Source organism: Purpureocillium takamizusanense, chromosome 4 (genome assembly GCF_022605165.1).
Source record: "Purpureocillium takamizusanense chromosome 4, complete sequence".
Classification (NCBI taxonomy): domain Eukaryota; kingdom Fungi; phylum Ascomycota; class Sordariomycetes; order Hypocreales; family Ophiocordycipitaceae; genus Purpureocillium; species Purpureocillium takamizusanense.
Window position 1 is genome coordinate 583,622 of NC_063071.1, and position 12,389 is coordinate 596,010.

A 12,389-nucleotide genomic window follows, 5' to 3' on the forward strand; every position below is an offset into this window, starting at 1 on the left:
GTTCGTGGGGGTCACCCCGGATCCCCAACAACGTGGGAGGAGCTGCACCCCGCGAACCCCATGCATCTCTGTTCCTCTTGCATCCAAGCCCCCCGTGTCGCTGTCTCGCCGTGGTAAATTAACCAGCGTCTCATTCGTTCCAGGGGTCGAGCACGAGCTCGACAGAAGTGGTCGCGGCCTACAAACCTGCGCACGACCCCCATCGATCATCGGCGAGTTGTGCCGTGCCTCGTGCACAAAGACATGTCTTGATGGCGTCCCCGGAGGAGCCCACGACCAACGGCGGCAGCGCTGCCGCGGGATACAAGCGAGCGAGCCGCAAGGGAGCGCCGCGCCGTTTCACCTGCGAGCACCCGGGCTGCGACAAGATATACTCGCGGGCCGAGCACCTGCAGCGCCACCAACTGAACCGTGAGCATCCCATTCCCCTTCCTGTGGGCTTCCGTGTCTCAACCGCGCTGACAATCTGCTGCTTCGCGCAACGATGCAGATAACCCCAAAGAGATATTCCGCTGCGACATTGGCGACTGCGACCAAAAGTTTGTGCGCCTCGACCTGCTGGCGCGCCACAAGAAGCGCCATACCTCGTCTTATACCCCGCGCAACAGGATACCAAGCTTCGACGCCCCGGGCGAGCGGACGAGAATATCGACGGCCCACGTAAAGGCGCGCCAAAATGGGCACACAAGAGGCTCCTTCTCCCATCATCACCCGCCGCCGTCGGCCGGCCCGCACGATGCTGCCATCCTCCTGACTCCCGACTCGAACACGGCCGCAACACCAGCGCCGCTGCAACATCCGCTCTCCGGCAGGGCTGCCGGTCCCGGCGCCACTTGGACGTCGCCCATAGATGAGCGCGCGCCGACCAGCATGATACCTCACAGACAGAGCTTTTATGAGGGCGACACGGCGGCGTTACCAGAGCCTTCCGCCATGGTCGCATTCTCCAACGTTGCATACCCCGCGGACGACCACCTGGCTCAAGGCAACTTTGCCGCCTGGTTGTTTGATCCGCAAACTACCTACAATGACTTCAGTGTCGCCAGTCTTCCCTTCCTTGAGGGTGGGCTGGAGTCGACCTTTAACAACAACATACACTACGACTACGAGTCGTTAAACAGTCTCTCTCCGATGGAGCAGACCGCCCGTCCATCTGATGCGTGCGACGACTGGATCACAGAGTCCCGTCGGCAAGACCTTCTGTACTGGATCCAGGTATTCCGCAAGAAGCAGCCTCGGTATGAGACCCTCATGCCCAATCTTGTGCAGGAGAGCGGCGGCGATCTCCCCGCACTCAACGTCGACATGATGCGAGACTGTCTGAAGGAATTCTGGGACAATGTGTCACCACGGCTTCCTATTATACACCAACATACCTTCTCCGCAAACCGATGCCCTATATTCCTTCTGCTCGTCATGATCTCTCTCGGCGCCGCGTCTCTACGCAGCAGGGACAACAGCGGGCGGCTGTCCGAGTATGGCGCATTTGCCGACGTCATCATCGCAAGTGTTCGGTGGGAGATTCTCACATCCGACGACTCGGCGCCGCCCATAGGCTTGTGGGTTGCTCAAGCGTTGCTTCTACTAGAGTTTTATGAGAAGCTGTACACGTCCAGAAGATTGCACGAAAGGGCACACATTTACCATTCGGCCTTCTTGACCCTACTTCGCCGTGGAAGTCCGTTGATAGGAAGAACGGGCAGCGAATCACCTCCAGAATCGGACGGCTTGGGTGCAGAGCGCGACGCGCCGAGCATGGCGCTCGATTCCCGAACCTGGTGGATACGCTGGGCTGAGACGGAGTCCATGCATCGGGTGGTGTTTGCTGCCTTCATGCTCGACATAATACACGCCGCAATGTTTGGCCACACGGCTGATATGGCGGCCCACGAGATTCGCCTGCCGTTGCCGTGTGACGACAACCTCTGGACGGCGAGCAGCCCGGACGTCGTGCGTCAGCTGGATGCCAACTTCCGCATGTACGGCGTCAAGCAAGTTTCTTTCTTGGACGGCTTGAAGAGTGCATTGCACGGCAAGGAGGTCAAGACGCATTCGTTCGGGCGCATGATTATTATCTCGGGGTTGCTGAGCGTGGGCTGGCATCTCAGTCACAAAGAGACGCATCTCAAATGGCTGGACCTGCGAACCCCCTCAACAGAGACCCAGGATAACTGGCGCAAGATGCTCCTCAAAGCGTTTGGGAACTGGAAGGAAAGCTTCGACGTGGCCATGTCTGATTCCATTACGGACGCGCCTGGACACCGACCTGTTCCGAACGGGCCGATCAATAGTGCCTCGCTTCTCTTCCACCTCGCGCACATCAGTCTCCACGCCGATATCGTGGACTGCCAAGTCTTCGCGGGCGCAAAACGACTCCTCGGACGCAAGGTCTCTGCGAGAGATTACACCAACGCCGTCAAACGAATGAGCGCGTGGGCCAAACAGGCATCGACACGGCATGCGATCCTCCATGCCTTCAAGCTGCTCTATCGTGTGCTGGTGGACCCCCACCCAACTCGGCGTCGCAACAACAGCAGCCCGCACTCTCCAGACTCACCAGCGGTGCAATACTCGCTGCGCAACGAGACCGACCCGCACCGACCATGGATCATGTACTACGCCGTATTGTCCGTGTGGGCGTTCGTTCAAGCGGTTGGCCGACCGCCGGGCAAGGGGTTCCCCTTGCGACCGTCGCAAATGGGCCAGAGCACCTACGCGCGCATGGCCGAGTACCTATCCGGCGTGGCGATGCTGCCGGAGCTGGATGAGGCGACGGCGGCGATGCTGCACGAGGGTCTGCCGGAGCTTTTGGATGTAATGGAGGGCATCTTGGAAGAGGCGGACACGGAGTTGTTGGTGGAGGCTAGAGAGAGACTCAGCGTGTGCAGGGACATGCTTCTCGGGGGGGCGAGGCGGACGGATTAAAGTCGCGCTGACGTGTATCATACCTGTAGTGATGACTATGACGGATGAGATGGGACATGATAGAAAAGTAGCGTTTGCCATCCATATATCCAATGAAGCCGCAGGTCTTCTATGATGACCCTCTGCAGGGTGCTGCGCGTAGATGGGTATTCCCAAAAGCTCACACACAGCGGAGGACTGGATGGCGCTGCTACCCTGTTACAGTCTTCGGTCAACATGGTGGCGGCCGCGCGGTGCGTTTGCTTGGAAGTGGAGAGTCGGCGAGTTTCCGGTGACATTTGGGATTATATGTATAGCACGACGTGACGGCAGACTGGGAAACTTTGTGACTCCAAGCTGTGCGCATCCTCACTCCGGGCTCTATGAGGCCAGGCCATTTACTCGATTGTTTCCTCGTTCTTATACCCTGTTCCACGGCATATCGTGCTTATACGTGTCCGAATCGATCTGCCTCGCTCGCAACCATGGCGCATCATCATCAGTGCAACCACGACCACCAGGTGCATCATCAGCATCACCACCACCACCACGTGCACTCTAATGAGACTCCGGACAAGACGTTGGGAGAGAAAAACAAGGAGCATTTTGAGTACGTGACACCAAGCATGCCCGACGAGACTCTACCAGCGGACTGATGACGGAATGGGATTGAAGCCATGTCGCGGCCACCATCTTCGACACTCCCTGGGTGGCTAAACTCGGCGAGCAAGTCACTCAGGAGCTTCGTGAGAATTTTGCGTGGTTCGGCGTGAGGGCGGGAAGCGCGGGCTCAGCAACTAAGATGCTGGACTATGCTTGTGGCAGTGGCGTCGTGTCTCGAGTAAGTCTCACATGTGCTCCGGTTTCGCCGCATGGGTACCTGGACATTGCCCTAACCAGATCCCTCTCTCGCTCTCTCGCTAGGCTCTCGCGTCCCATGTGTCCGTCGTCCGAGGAATAGACATTTCCTCAGCCATGGTCACACAGTACAACACGCTCGCAGAGAAGGCAGGATTCCCGCCGGAGACGATGCGGGCCGTGCACGGCGACCTGCTCGACGGCGACGCCACCCCGTCGCCGGAGCTGGCCGAGACCGCCGCCGCAACCGCCGAGTTCAGCGGCTTCGACCTCGCGGTGATGAGCCTCGCGCTGCATCACGTCGCGGACGTCGACGCGATGGTCCAGCGCCTGGCGGACCGGCTCGTCGACGGGGGCGTTCTAGTCATTGTGGACTGGATGAGCGAGGAGGCGAGCGTTGAGGGGTGGAAGAAATTTGTAGATGCGGACAGGGACGAGGATCTACCGGCGCGTCAGACGGTGAGCAGGATGGGGTTCAGCGAGAGGCCGCTGCGAGAGACGTTTGAGAAGGCGGGACTGAAGAAGGGCTGGGGGTGGAGAGCGTTTGTGGAGGAGTCGGAGGTGCCTAGCACGGTTGGCGGCAGGTTGCGTGGGTTCATGGCCAAGGGGGTGAAGGGGGCGTGAAGAGCGGCTCTTGACAGGTGGTTGACGAAGGGCAGAGAGACATGGTCTCGTCGTTTATGTTGTCGATTATGTTGTCGAGCAGATCACGTTGTATGCGAGTCAGAAGAATGATGGGATTGCGAGAGGGCATCTGGTAATCTGCACCTGCACTATGAAATGTTCCAGTAGGGACGCGTATCGTAATTTTGAACATTAGAAGACAGCGGTTATGTTACAGTATATACATGGGTGATATAGGTGATGCCTGCACTTGTCAAGACACCAAGGAAGCCACCCAGTTGAGATCAGTCTCACTCTTCCGGGTACTAACGTACATGTAGTAATAAACCCCCACCCGCGCCTCAGCCGGTCGTGGCGAGCTTCTTCAGCGCCGCAGAATCCCCGTTGAACCTGTCCGAGTCGCCTCCCCAGGGGGCGTGGTTGTCGTACTGCCAGATGGCGTGCCTCTTCCAGCCGCCTGGCAGGGGCCCGATCTCGCCGGCGTAGTGGGCGAGGACGAGCGGGCACTTGTCCTTGAAGGCCTGGCTGTTGCCCGTGCACGCCTTCCACCAGGCCGGCCCCGTGTAGATCATGGGGTAGCGCTTGGTCGCCTTGTGGTACGTGTCGACGAACTCGGCGATCCAGGCGACCATGGCCTTGGCGGACATGCCGTAGCACTGCGGGTGCCCGTTGGTCGCCTCGAGGTCCATCATGCCCGGCAGGGTGATGCCGTCGTTGGACCAGCCGCCCCCGTGCTTGAGGAAGAAGCTCGCCTGCGTCGACGCCCGGGCCCCGTCCGGCCGGCAGAAGTGGTACCCGCCGCGGATGAGCTTGGCCTTGGTGGCCCCCGCGTGGAACTTGCTGAAGTTGGGGTCGACGAATGTCGAGCCCTCGGTGGCCTGTGTGTTGGAGAGGGGGGATTCCCTGTTAGCCAAACGTACGCCTTGTTCATTCATGTATGTTGTAGTACGTATGTTGTTTCGCTCCGCCCCCACGACTCCGTTGTGGCGTGGGATCAATAATTTCCGAGCATTCACTTCGTCGCACGTACCTTCATGATGACAAAGCGCGCGCCGTCCTTGTACGCCTTGTTGAAGTCGACCGACTTTTGGTGATTTGAAACGTCAAAGCCTTTGACGTTGGCGGCGCGCTGTTCGATCGGTGTGGCGGCGGCGGAACCAACAAGGGCGAGCAGCCCCGCGGCAAGGACACTCAAAGACTTCATCGTATGTACAGTACAGTTTTCTTTGTATATAGCGCTTTATCTGGACATCTAAGAGAGAATACAAAGCAAACGCTGGTCATGTGTCTTCATTCCATCGCTTCTTTATGTACCGGGACAGCCTTTGATCAATCTCGTCGCAACAAGACTGACTGCAGTCTGGTACACCTTTCACGGGGAGGCTACTATTTTGGGAAACATGAACGCCGTTGCTGGTCTTGTGCTACACACATGCACTAACTTACCTAGTCGAGGTACCAAATGTCAGCCCGCGGAACGGAGGAGTGATCGACGAGAAATAAGCAGCCGCAACGCAGCGCCAGCTCCGATTTGGCTTTGCGATCAGCTGGGATCGACGCCATGTTTGCCAAGATTGGACTGCAGTTCGATGTCATCCAGGCACGGGCTCGGGGCCCAACTTGTCCATGCTTACAGTATACAGTGATGAGTGAATTCATTGTCCCGTGTGGTGGATAGAGCTGAGGCGCGCGCATATGCCGCCTTTTGGAATTGCGAGCACTCCGAATTGGGTCTGGTGCTCAAGGTGTAACCTGTGGACGGCCCCGTCCGAATTAAAGGCACGTGTCGAACCCAACTGACTTTGGCTGGCCGTTTTTGTGTCACGCACATTAGCGCGTGGCTTCGGTGGCAATGAACGTTGTACAGCTTCTTCAGACTTGCCGTAGCATTTCGTCTCACGTCGCACAGCTGGGGGCAACGCACAACATATCCAGTTCGCATGTCAAGGGTCTCAAAGGGCATGTATCACAGCACCCGGGCGCCCTTGTAGGGTCACCCTTGCGAAAATCCCCGCGTCTCATTCACGGGATATGGAGCTTGGCTGAGTGTTGGGCACCAAACTCGAAGACCTCAGTCAAGTTCCATGCGGGATCCAACGCCATGTTGTATCGCTCAACGTAGTTGCAGCCGTGATTCAAGTCGTATGTGATCAGCGGCGGCACTCAAGCGTATGTATATTAAGACGCTTAGTGGTACAGTAACATCCTTCTTCGGCAACCTGTCGCAACTACATCCGAACACTTGTTCTTGTTCCACGTCCCGTTGCCTTGAGGAGCAGAGTGACGCAAGGGGGATGTGGGGGACGGGGGAGCCTGCGGCCTCCTGTTGGTGAGGCGACTCTATGATTTTGCATCGCCTATTCGTTTCCAAGGGATGAATTTAGAGATAGCCAGAGGCTGAGCTGGCTCAATCCGTGCGCCAAAGGTTGGAGCCACACTGCCGCTAGCTTTCAGCTGGCTGAACTGCCAGAGGCCGAAGGTCACAGTCAAGACCGGCGGGGACTTCGTTCCTCAAGGCTTCCCTTACGCAAGGCTAGCATGGCGACCGAGCCTGGCGACTACCCTCAGCTATGCGCGTTCCCTAATCTCCGGAAGACTTGCGTCTTCGAAGCTGTCACCAGGCTTTGGCAAGGATCGGGAGCCAGCTGTTCAGAATGGCGGACAGCTCATTCGCCGAGCTGTCCATGCCTAAATGCACCGCCATGACCCGCAACGTGACCAGCGAGATGGCGACCGAATACGCGGCCTGCTGCTCTTCTGAGAACAAGCCAAAGTTGGCCTGCACAACCACGTCTAGCTTCAGGAACCCCTCAAACGCCTTCTTATACGCATCGTAAAGAAATTCCCGGCATGGCTGGGTCTGTCCGCCGCAGAACTCGCAATTGGGCATGTCGGCCCTCGAACATCCGTGCTCCGGCTCTAGCACCAGCATGGCCGCGCGAGCTAACCCGAAAACCGTCATACCTGTGGTCTCGGGGAGCTTTCCAAATGGCGTTTTACTCGCGTCCTGGCAATTCCACACAAACTCGATGCCGGTGGTCTTCTCAAAGCTCAAGAACTTGTCCGTGAGCATGAGGTTGACCTGGACGTAGCCCTCCGAATGTGAGGAGAACTTTGTGAGATCCGCCTTGCCGCCCGGGCCGATGAGCCCCAGCATGCCCCCATCGATCCAGCATCTGATCGCCGAGGCACGCCCGGTGCTTACCATCTTCTTGAGAGTATCGCAACAGACTACGGGACAATGAGGCCACTCTTCAGAGCTTTGACCGTGTGTCAGGCCGCGGACGAAGCCCTTGCAGAACATGCGAAGGGCCATGTTGAACTCGGGTGATCGGTGTTACGTGGAAAAAGAATTAGATGTCTAAAAGAACCTGTGTGCTTTGTGGTGATCAAAATCGATGAAGTCTGGTGTGAATCGAGGTGAGAGATGGAGAACGAAGCAAGCTTCAATGTGGAATACAGAGGAGAAGAAGATGACGTTTAACAATGTCGGGACTGTTACTCTTAATTTATAGTTCCCAAGTCCTTTCAACCTCAACTGTGACTTTGAGGCATCGTTGTTCAGTGGCTTCCGAGCGAACGTGAAAGACTGCTGCCGGAAGTAAAGCAAGGTTCCGCGCGTGTACGTGATGATGCAGCTGTTTACATACCGATGCGCGAGCGGTACGCCAAGTCTTTGATAAACCATTGTGGCACAGCACGGGTGATTGAATCTTTGGCGGTTCAGTGATGCCTTAGGTTCATGTTCGGTGAGACGGCGACAGAACATGAGGCGAAGCATAGAGAAGAGACAAAGGGCGTATAGGCAGGGCGCACTTGGATTCCGACAGAACCTGAAGCGATTGGACGGCGGGAAAGAACAAAGGGCGTCAGTCCATGGGCAGGGTGATGTGCGTATAGGTTGCTTCATTACATGTACGAATATGCAGTGATGAGGTTGTTGGGCGGCTGGATCCAAAAGTGAAAGCAGTCCATAGCGAATTTCTTTATATTGTCAAGAAGGCCTACATTGCACTGATGGCGAGCGGTGAACAGAATCGACTTTGGACATTGAGCACCTTTGCCTTTGTTGACACGATGGCAGTTTATGTTGTCACGACAGTGGCAAATTGAACGTCCCTTGTGAGGCCTCGCCAGCAATAGAAAAGGAGAGACAAGCAGGACGGGGCTCACAGTATGGTTGATGCGATCCAGCAGTCGTTCTATGCGTGGTGTTTAATAATGTTTTCAAACCCTATCTAATCTAGTGCAGGAGGTGCTCGCTACATGTATGAATCTCCAGTCCCCTGCTTGGTGACTCTATGGATCACCTGACACCCCTCTCGCCGCACCAGAGTAGTTAAACACCCCTGGGCTGCTCAATCGGCGACATGAAAGGAGCGAGCACCTTTGTGCTTCCAGAGCAGTTGAGGGATCAGTGGTCGCGGTCTACATACATGTAGGTTGTCACGCCATGGACTGAAACGCGGATTGATGGAGCGCGGTCCAGAACCAGTGATGCCTCACTGATCAATGTGAAACCAGACACGATACAAGATACCTGCATGGAGGATGGCCAACATGAACCTTGAGAAGCTGGCGGGATCACTGTTGGTCACATCACACTGGGCCCTACATCATCACATCAACAGATGAGACAAATCTTGAAAACGCCCCGCCGCTCAGCCGAAAATATCCAGATATACTGCTACATAGTCCAACCAATAGAGTGGCTTTCGACATGGGCAAGGTGACCCGTGCGCCAGCTGAAGAATAAATGCTCGATTGAAAAGTGACCAACATGGAATTTTGCCCTGCCAGGCGCACCAGTAGCGCCGCAGGGTGCAAACGGAAGACGCTCCCGAGTTCCGCGCAGGGGGGAGGGTCAACGTCCCTCCTTGCTCTCCGCATATGTCGGATAGTCGGTGTAGCCAATCGTCGGGTCCTCGAACGGCCCGTAGAATCGCGACCGATCGTACATGGTGAGCGGCAGGCCGTTGCGCAGCCGGTCCACCAGATCCGGATTACTGATAAAGTAACGTCCAAAGAGGAGGCCATCGCACTGGCCGCTCTCCACCTGGCCCCAAGCGTTTGTGTCGTTGAAGCCCCCTGCGGAGAAGAAGGGCGTGTCGCCCCAGATCTCACGGAACAGGTTGAGATTCACGTTGGGCAAGCCCCACGAGTCGAGGAACTTCTGCTTCTCGGCCTCTGAGAAGATCTGCTCGTAGCGCGGGACCACGAAGCTCACGTAGGACAATCGGGGGAGGCGGTGCTTGAGCTCTCGGCAGAGGTGGCTCCACGTCTCGACGCGTTGCTCTCCGCGGGCCTGGTTGAAGAGGCCGAACGGCGTGAGCCGTATCGCCAAGTTGTCTTGGCCGACCGTCTCGGCGAGAGCCTCCATCAACTCGATGACGAAGGTGCAGCGCTTCTCTGGCGAGCCTCCATACTCGTCGTTGCGCTTGTTCGAGTTGGAGCTCAGGAACTGCTCGGGCAGGTAGCCGTTGCCGCCGTGGAGCTCGACGCCGTCGAAGCCAACGTCCATGGCCGTCTTGGCCGCATCGCAATAGTCCTGGATGGTCTTTTTGATGTGCCCGACGGTCAGCTCGATGGGCGGATGGTCCGCGAGCTTGACCTGCGTCGACGTGTGAGGCGGCGGGTAGGGGTAGCGCTCCTCCGGATCGTCCCACGGGACGCTCGATGGCGCCACGATGGGAGTGCCCGTCAGGTGCGGGATGTTTGCGCGCCCCGAGTGCCAAAGCTGGGCGTAGATGTATCCGCCCTTTGCGTGGACGGCCTCGACCACTCTTCTCCAGCCATCGGCCTGCTCAGGGATGAAAATCCCAGGCACACCAGGCATGCCATTGCCCTGGGGGAGGGGAAACGGCACAGACGCCGCCGGAGTCAGTCTTACTCGGACCTCTTTTAACGACAGGGGGGGTGGTGTGTGTGTGTGCTCGGTGATGTGAATACTACATACGTACGTACCTCGAGAGAAGGGGGCAGGCCTTCGGAGATGAGCAGGCCTCCCTCGGTGGTGCGCTGCTCGTAGTATTTGAGCACAATATCATTGGGAATCCAAATGCGGTTGGGGTTCTCTGCCGTCGACTCGGTGCTCAAGGGCGTGCCACGGTTTCGGGTCAGCGGCGCATGAATGACGCGGTGCTTGAGCTGGATCTTGCCATCGGCGATGGACAGGGGCTGGAACAGCTTGGAGTCGAGGCCGACGTTGAACTGTTCCCCCATGGTGGGCCAAAAAAGAAAAGAAAGAAAGAAAGCGATATGGGTTGGGTTGAGGCGCTTGCGCGGATGTAGATGTGCCTGCCGCGAGACGCGAGTGAGTGATGAAGTGCGCGTGCGTGCGCGTGCGACTTTTCCAGATTGACCCCCTTCGAGTGGAGTAGGATGTAACAGCGGAGGGTCTTCAATACTTGACGTCGGGCGAGAGGATCAAACTTGAACCCGGCAGCGGCATGAATCACCCGGGACTCCAGTCGTCGTGCAGCTGTACGACGCGAGAAGCTTAGCTATGTGGCAGCCTCGCCTGGTCCTCTTTCTAGATCTGACCAGGTAGTCACTGGGGTATGAACGAAGCAATTTATGTTCGATCCGTAGAGGCTAACAAGAAACATTAAAGGAGAGAGCAGACAGGGCAGTTATTAGCGAGCTGCTTCGTGCACCGAGGTTTGTTCTAGCAGCACAGCATGGCCATGCATGTATTTGCCCGCCCCATTTGATCTATCAATCTGGGATGGGCTCATTTTAATGAACAACGGGCACCACCACCACCACCACCACCAACCCATCATTCACCAGCAGGACCAGACGGCCCGCGGCGGCACTGAGATGGTAAGAGGTGTGTGGGGTAGGGGAGGGGGGCTTGGGGGGGGGCCGCTCGCATTGATACGCATGTTGGGCAAAGCAGAGGACAGAAGGGTTGACGTGCGTTTGTTGGCTGCATGGCATGGGCATTTCCGGGGGAGAGAATCACGTCAGTTGACAAGGCCTGTCTGTGTAACGATCCAGGGTGTGGGAAGTTTGATGAAACGACAACAAGCACACACGCATTGATGATGTACATGTAGACCTGCTTCCGGCAAGGTACTTTACGACGTGCAATATGCTGTGGTCTGTTGTGCTGCAGCGGGGTGCTGGGATCGAAACTGCTCATACGCAAGGAGGATACTACATGGGCGACAGGAGAAAAAGAGAGAGAAAATTGTTTCCCTCGGCTGTCTGGTCTTGAAATTGTGCCATGTGCGGCCGTCGCTTTACTAAACCAAGGGGGAACCCCATTGATAGTCGGCGAACCTGGTTTTGAGAATGACGCCAAAATGGACGTTAGAGATTTCCGGGTCATGATTGCCTGACGGCCTCGCCTACAATCGCGGTACCGAATATCCATGCCCTTGCCAGTTCGTGTCAGTAGCTCAATCGACTGGCGATCTTGGGCGAATGTGTTGCTAGACCAGTACTGACGGGCGGGTCGGGTCGCCAAAGACTGGTAAAACTCCACATCTGTGTCATCGAGTCGACATCAGGGGGCGCCTTCAAGGGCTTCTTCTGGGGACAGAAAACTTGGCAGGGTGAAAATCTCGCACAGAAAGAGTTGTCAAACCGACGGGCTCCACGACATTTGATGACCCTTGCGGACCCGAGGGTGGGTAATCCACCGAGGCAACGGCACCTGGGCCGGCCGGGTCTGGCAGGCAACACTGCATCCATCCATCCATCCAATCCATCTAAATAATCCATCCATCCACTGGGCTGGGACTTGACAACGGTCTGAGGCAGCCGTTCGGGGCGCGGCGGGGCGTACCGCCGTTGGATGCGCGCTTTGCGGGATCAGAGTCACCACCACCACCACCACCACCTCGTCCCCGTCCTCCTCCTGGCGATCTCCCCAAACACGCATATATACGACTACTACCGGGGGTTCTGTTGGTCGCGGGAAATGCGGGAAGCCCAGAAAAGGGTGCGGGAGGGGGTGTCGGCCGCACGTCATGTTGCACGGACAACCTGGGCAG

The 12,389-nt window shown here is 57.1% G+C and overlaps 5 protein-coding genes across 5 annotated transcripts; 2 read left to right on the forward strand and 3 right to left on the reverse strand.

Moving 5' to 3' along the window:
- Positions 1-251: 251 nt before the first annotated feature.
- On the forward strand, positions 252-2,925 carry JDV02_004826 (uncharacterized protein; the record flags this gene model as incomplete). Its single annotated transcript, XM_047986067.1, has 2 exons — positions 252-411; positions 491-2,925. 2 exons carry the CDS (start codon positions 252-254, stop codon positions 2,923-2,925), a joined length of 2,595 nt encoding a protein of 864 aa, XP_047842047.1.
- Positions 2,926-3,271: 346 nt separating this feature from the next.
- Positions 3,272-4,584, forward strand: JDV02_004827 (uncharacterized protein). The gene is made up of 3 exons (XM_047986068.1): positions 3,272-3,514; positions 3,580-3,745; positions 3,829-4,584. The coding sequence occupies exons 1-3, from the start codon at positions 3,288-3,290 to the stop codon at positions 4,384-4,386; spliced, it is 951 nt and encodes a 316-aa protein (XP_047842048.1). The 5' UTR covers positions 3,272-3,287; the 3' UTR covers positions 4,387-4,584.
- A 57-nt stretch (positions 4,585-4,641) lies between these two features.
- On the reverse strand, positions 4,642-5,590 carry JDV02_004828 (uncharacterized protein; the record flags this gene model as incomplete). The annotated part of the gene is made up of 2 exons (XM_047986069.1): positions 4,642-5,264; positions 5,417-5,590. 2 exons carry the CDS (start codon positions 5,588-5,590, stop codon positions 4,728-4,730), a joined length of 711 nt encoding a protein of 236 aa, XP_047842049.1. The 3' UTR covers positions 4,642-4,727.
- Positions 5,591-7,000: 1,410 nt separating this feature from the next.
- Positions 7,001-7,702, reverse strand: JDV02_004829 (uncharacterized protein; the record flags this gene model as incomplete). Its single annotated transcript, XM_047986070.1, has 1 exon — positions 7,001-7,702. One exon carries the CDS (start codon positions 7,700-7,702, stop codon positions 7,001-7,003), a length of 702 nt encoding a protein of 233 aa, XP_047842050.1.
- A 1,000-nt stretch (positions 7,703-8,702) lies between these two features.
- JDV02_004830 (uncharacterized protein) lies at positions 8,703-11,055 on the reverse strand. The gene is made up of 2 exons (XM_047986071.1): positions 10,351-11,055; positions 8,703-10,231 (listed from the first exon to the last, which is right to left on the reverse strand). Exons 1-2 carry the CDS (start codon positions 10,606-10,608, stop codon positions 9,251-9,253), a joined length of 1,239 nt encoding a protein of 412 aa, XP_047842051.1. The 5' UTR covers positions 10,609-11,055; the 3' UTR covers positions 8,703-9,250.
- Between the last annotated feature and the right edge of the window lie 1,334 nt (positions 11,056-12,389).

What these genes read in the sequence shown, in the direction of transcription:
- JDV02_004830 (XM_047986071.1), bottom strand. Translation starts at nt 10,608, where the DNA reads ATGGGGGAACAGTTCAACGTCGGCCTCGACTCCAAGCTGTTCCAGCCC. An exon ending in GCCTGCCCCCTTCTCTCGAG is followed by an intron (nt 10,232 to 10,350) that starts GTACGTACGTAT and finishes CCCCTCCCCCAG; the next exon opens with GGCAATGGCATGCCTGGTGT.
- JDV02_004827 (XM_047986068.1), top strand. Translation starts at nt 3,288, where the DNA reads ATGAGGCCAGGCCATTTACTCGATTGTTTCCTCGTTCTTATACCCTGT. An exon ending in AAAAACAAGGAGCATTTTGA is followed by an intron (nt 3,515 to 3,579) that starts GTACGTGACACC and finishes ATGGGATTGAAG; the next exon opens with CCATGTCGCGGCCACCATCT. An exon ending in GCAGTGGCGTCGTGTCTCGA is followed by an intron (nt 3,746 to 3,828) that starts GTAAGTCTCACA and finishes CTCTCTCGCTAG; the next exon opens with GCTCTCGCGTCCCATGTGTC.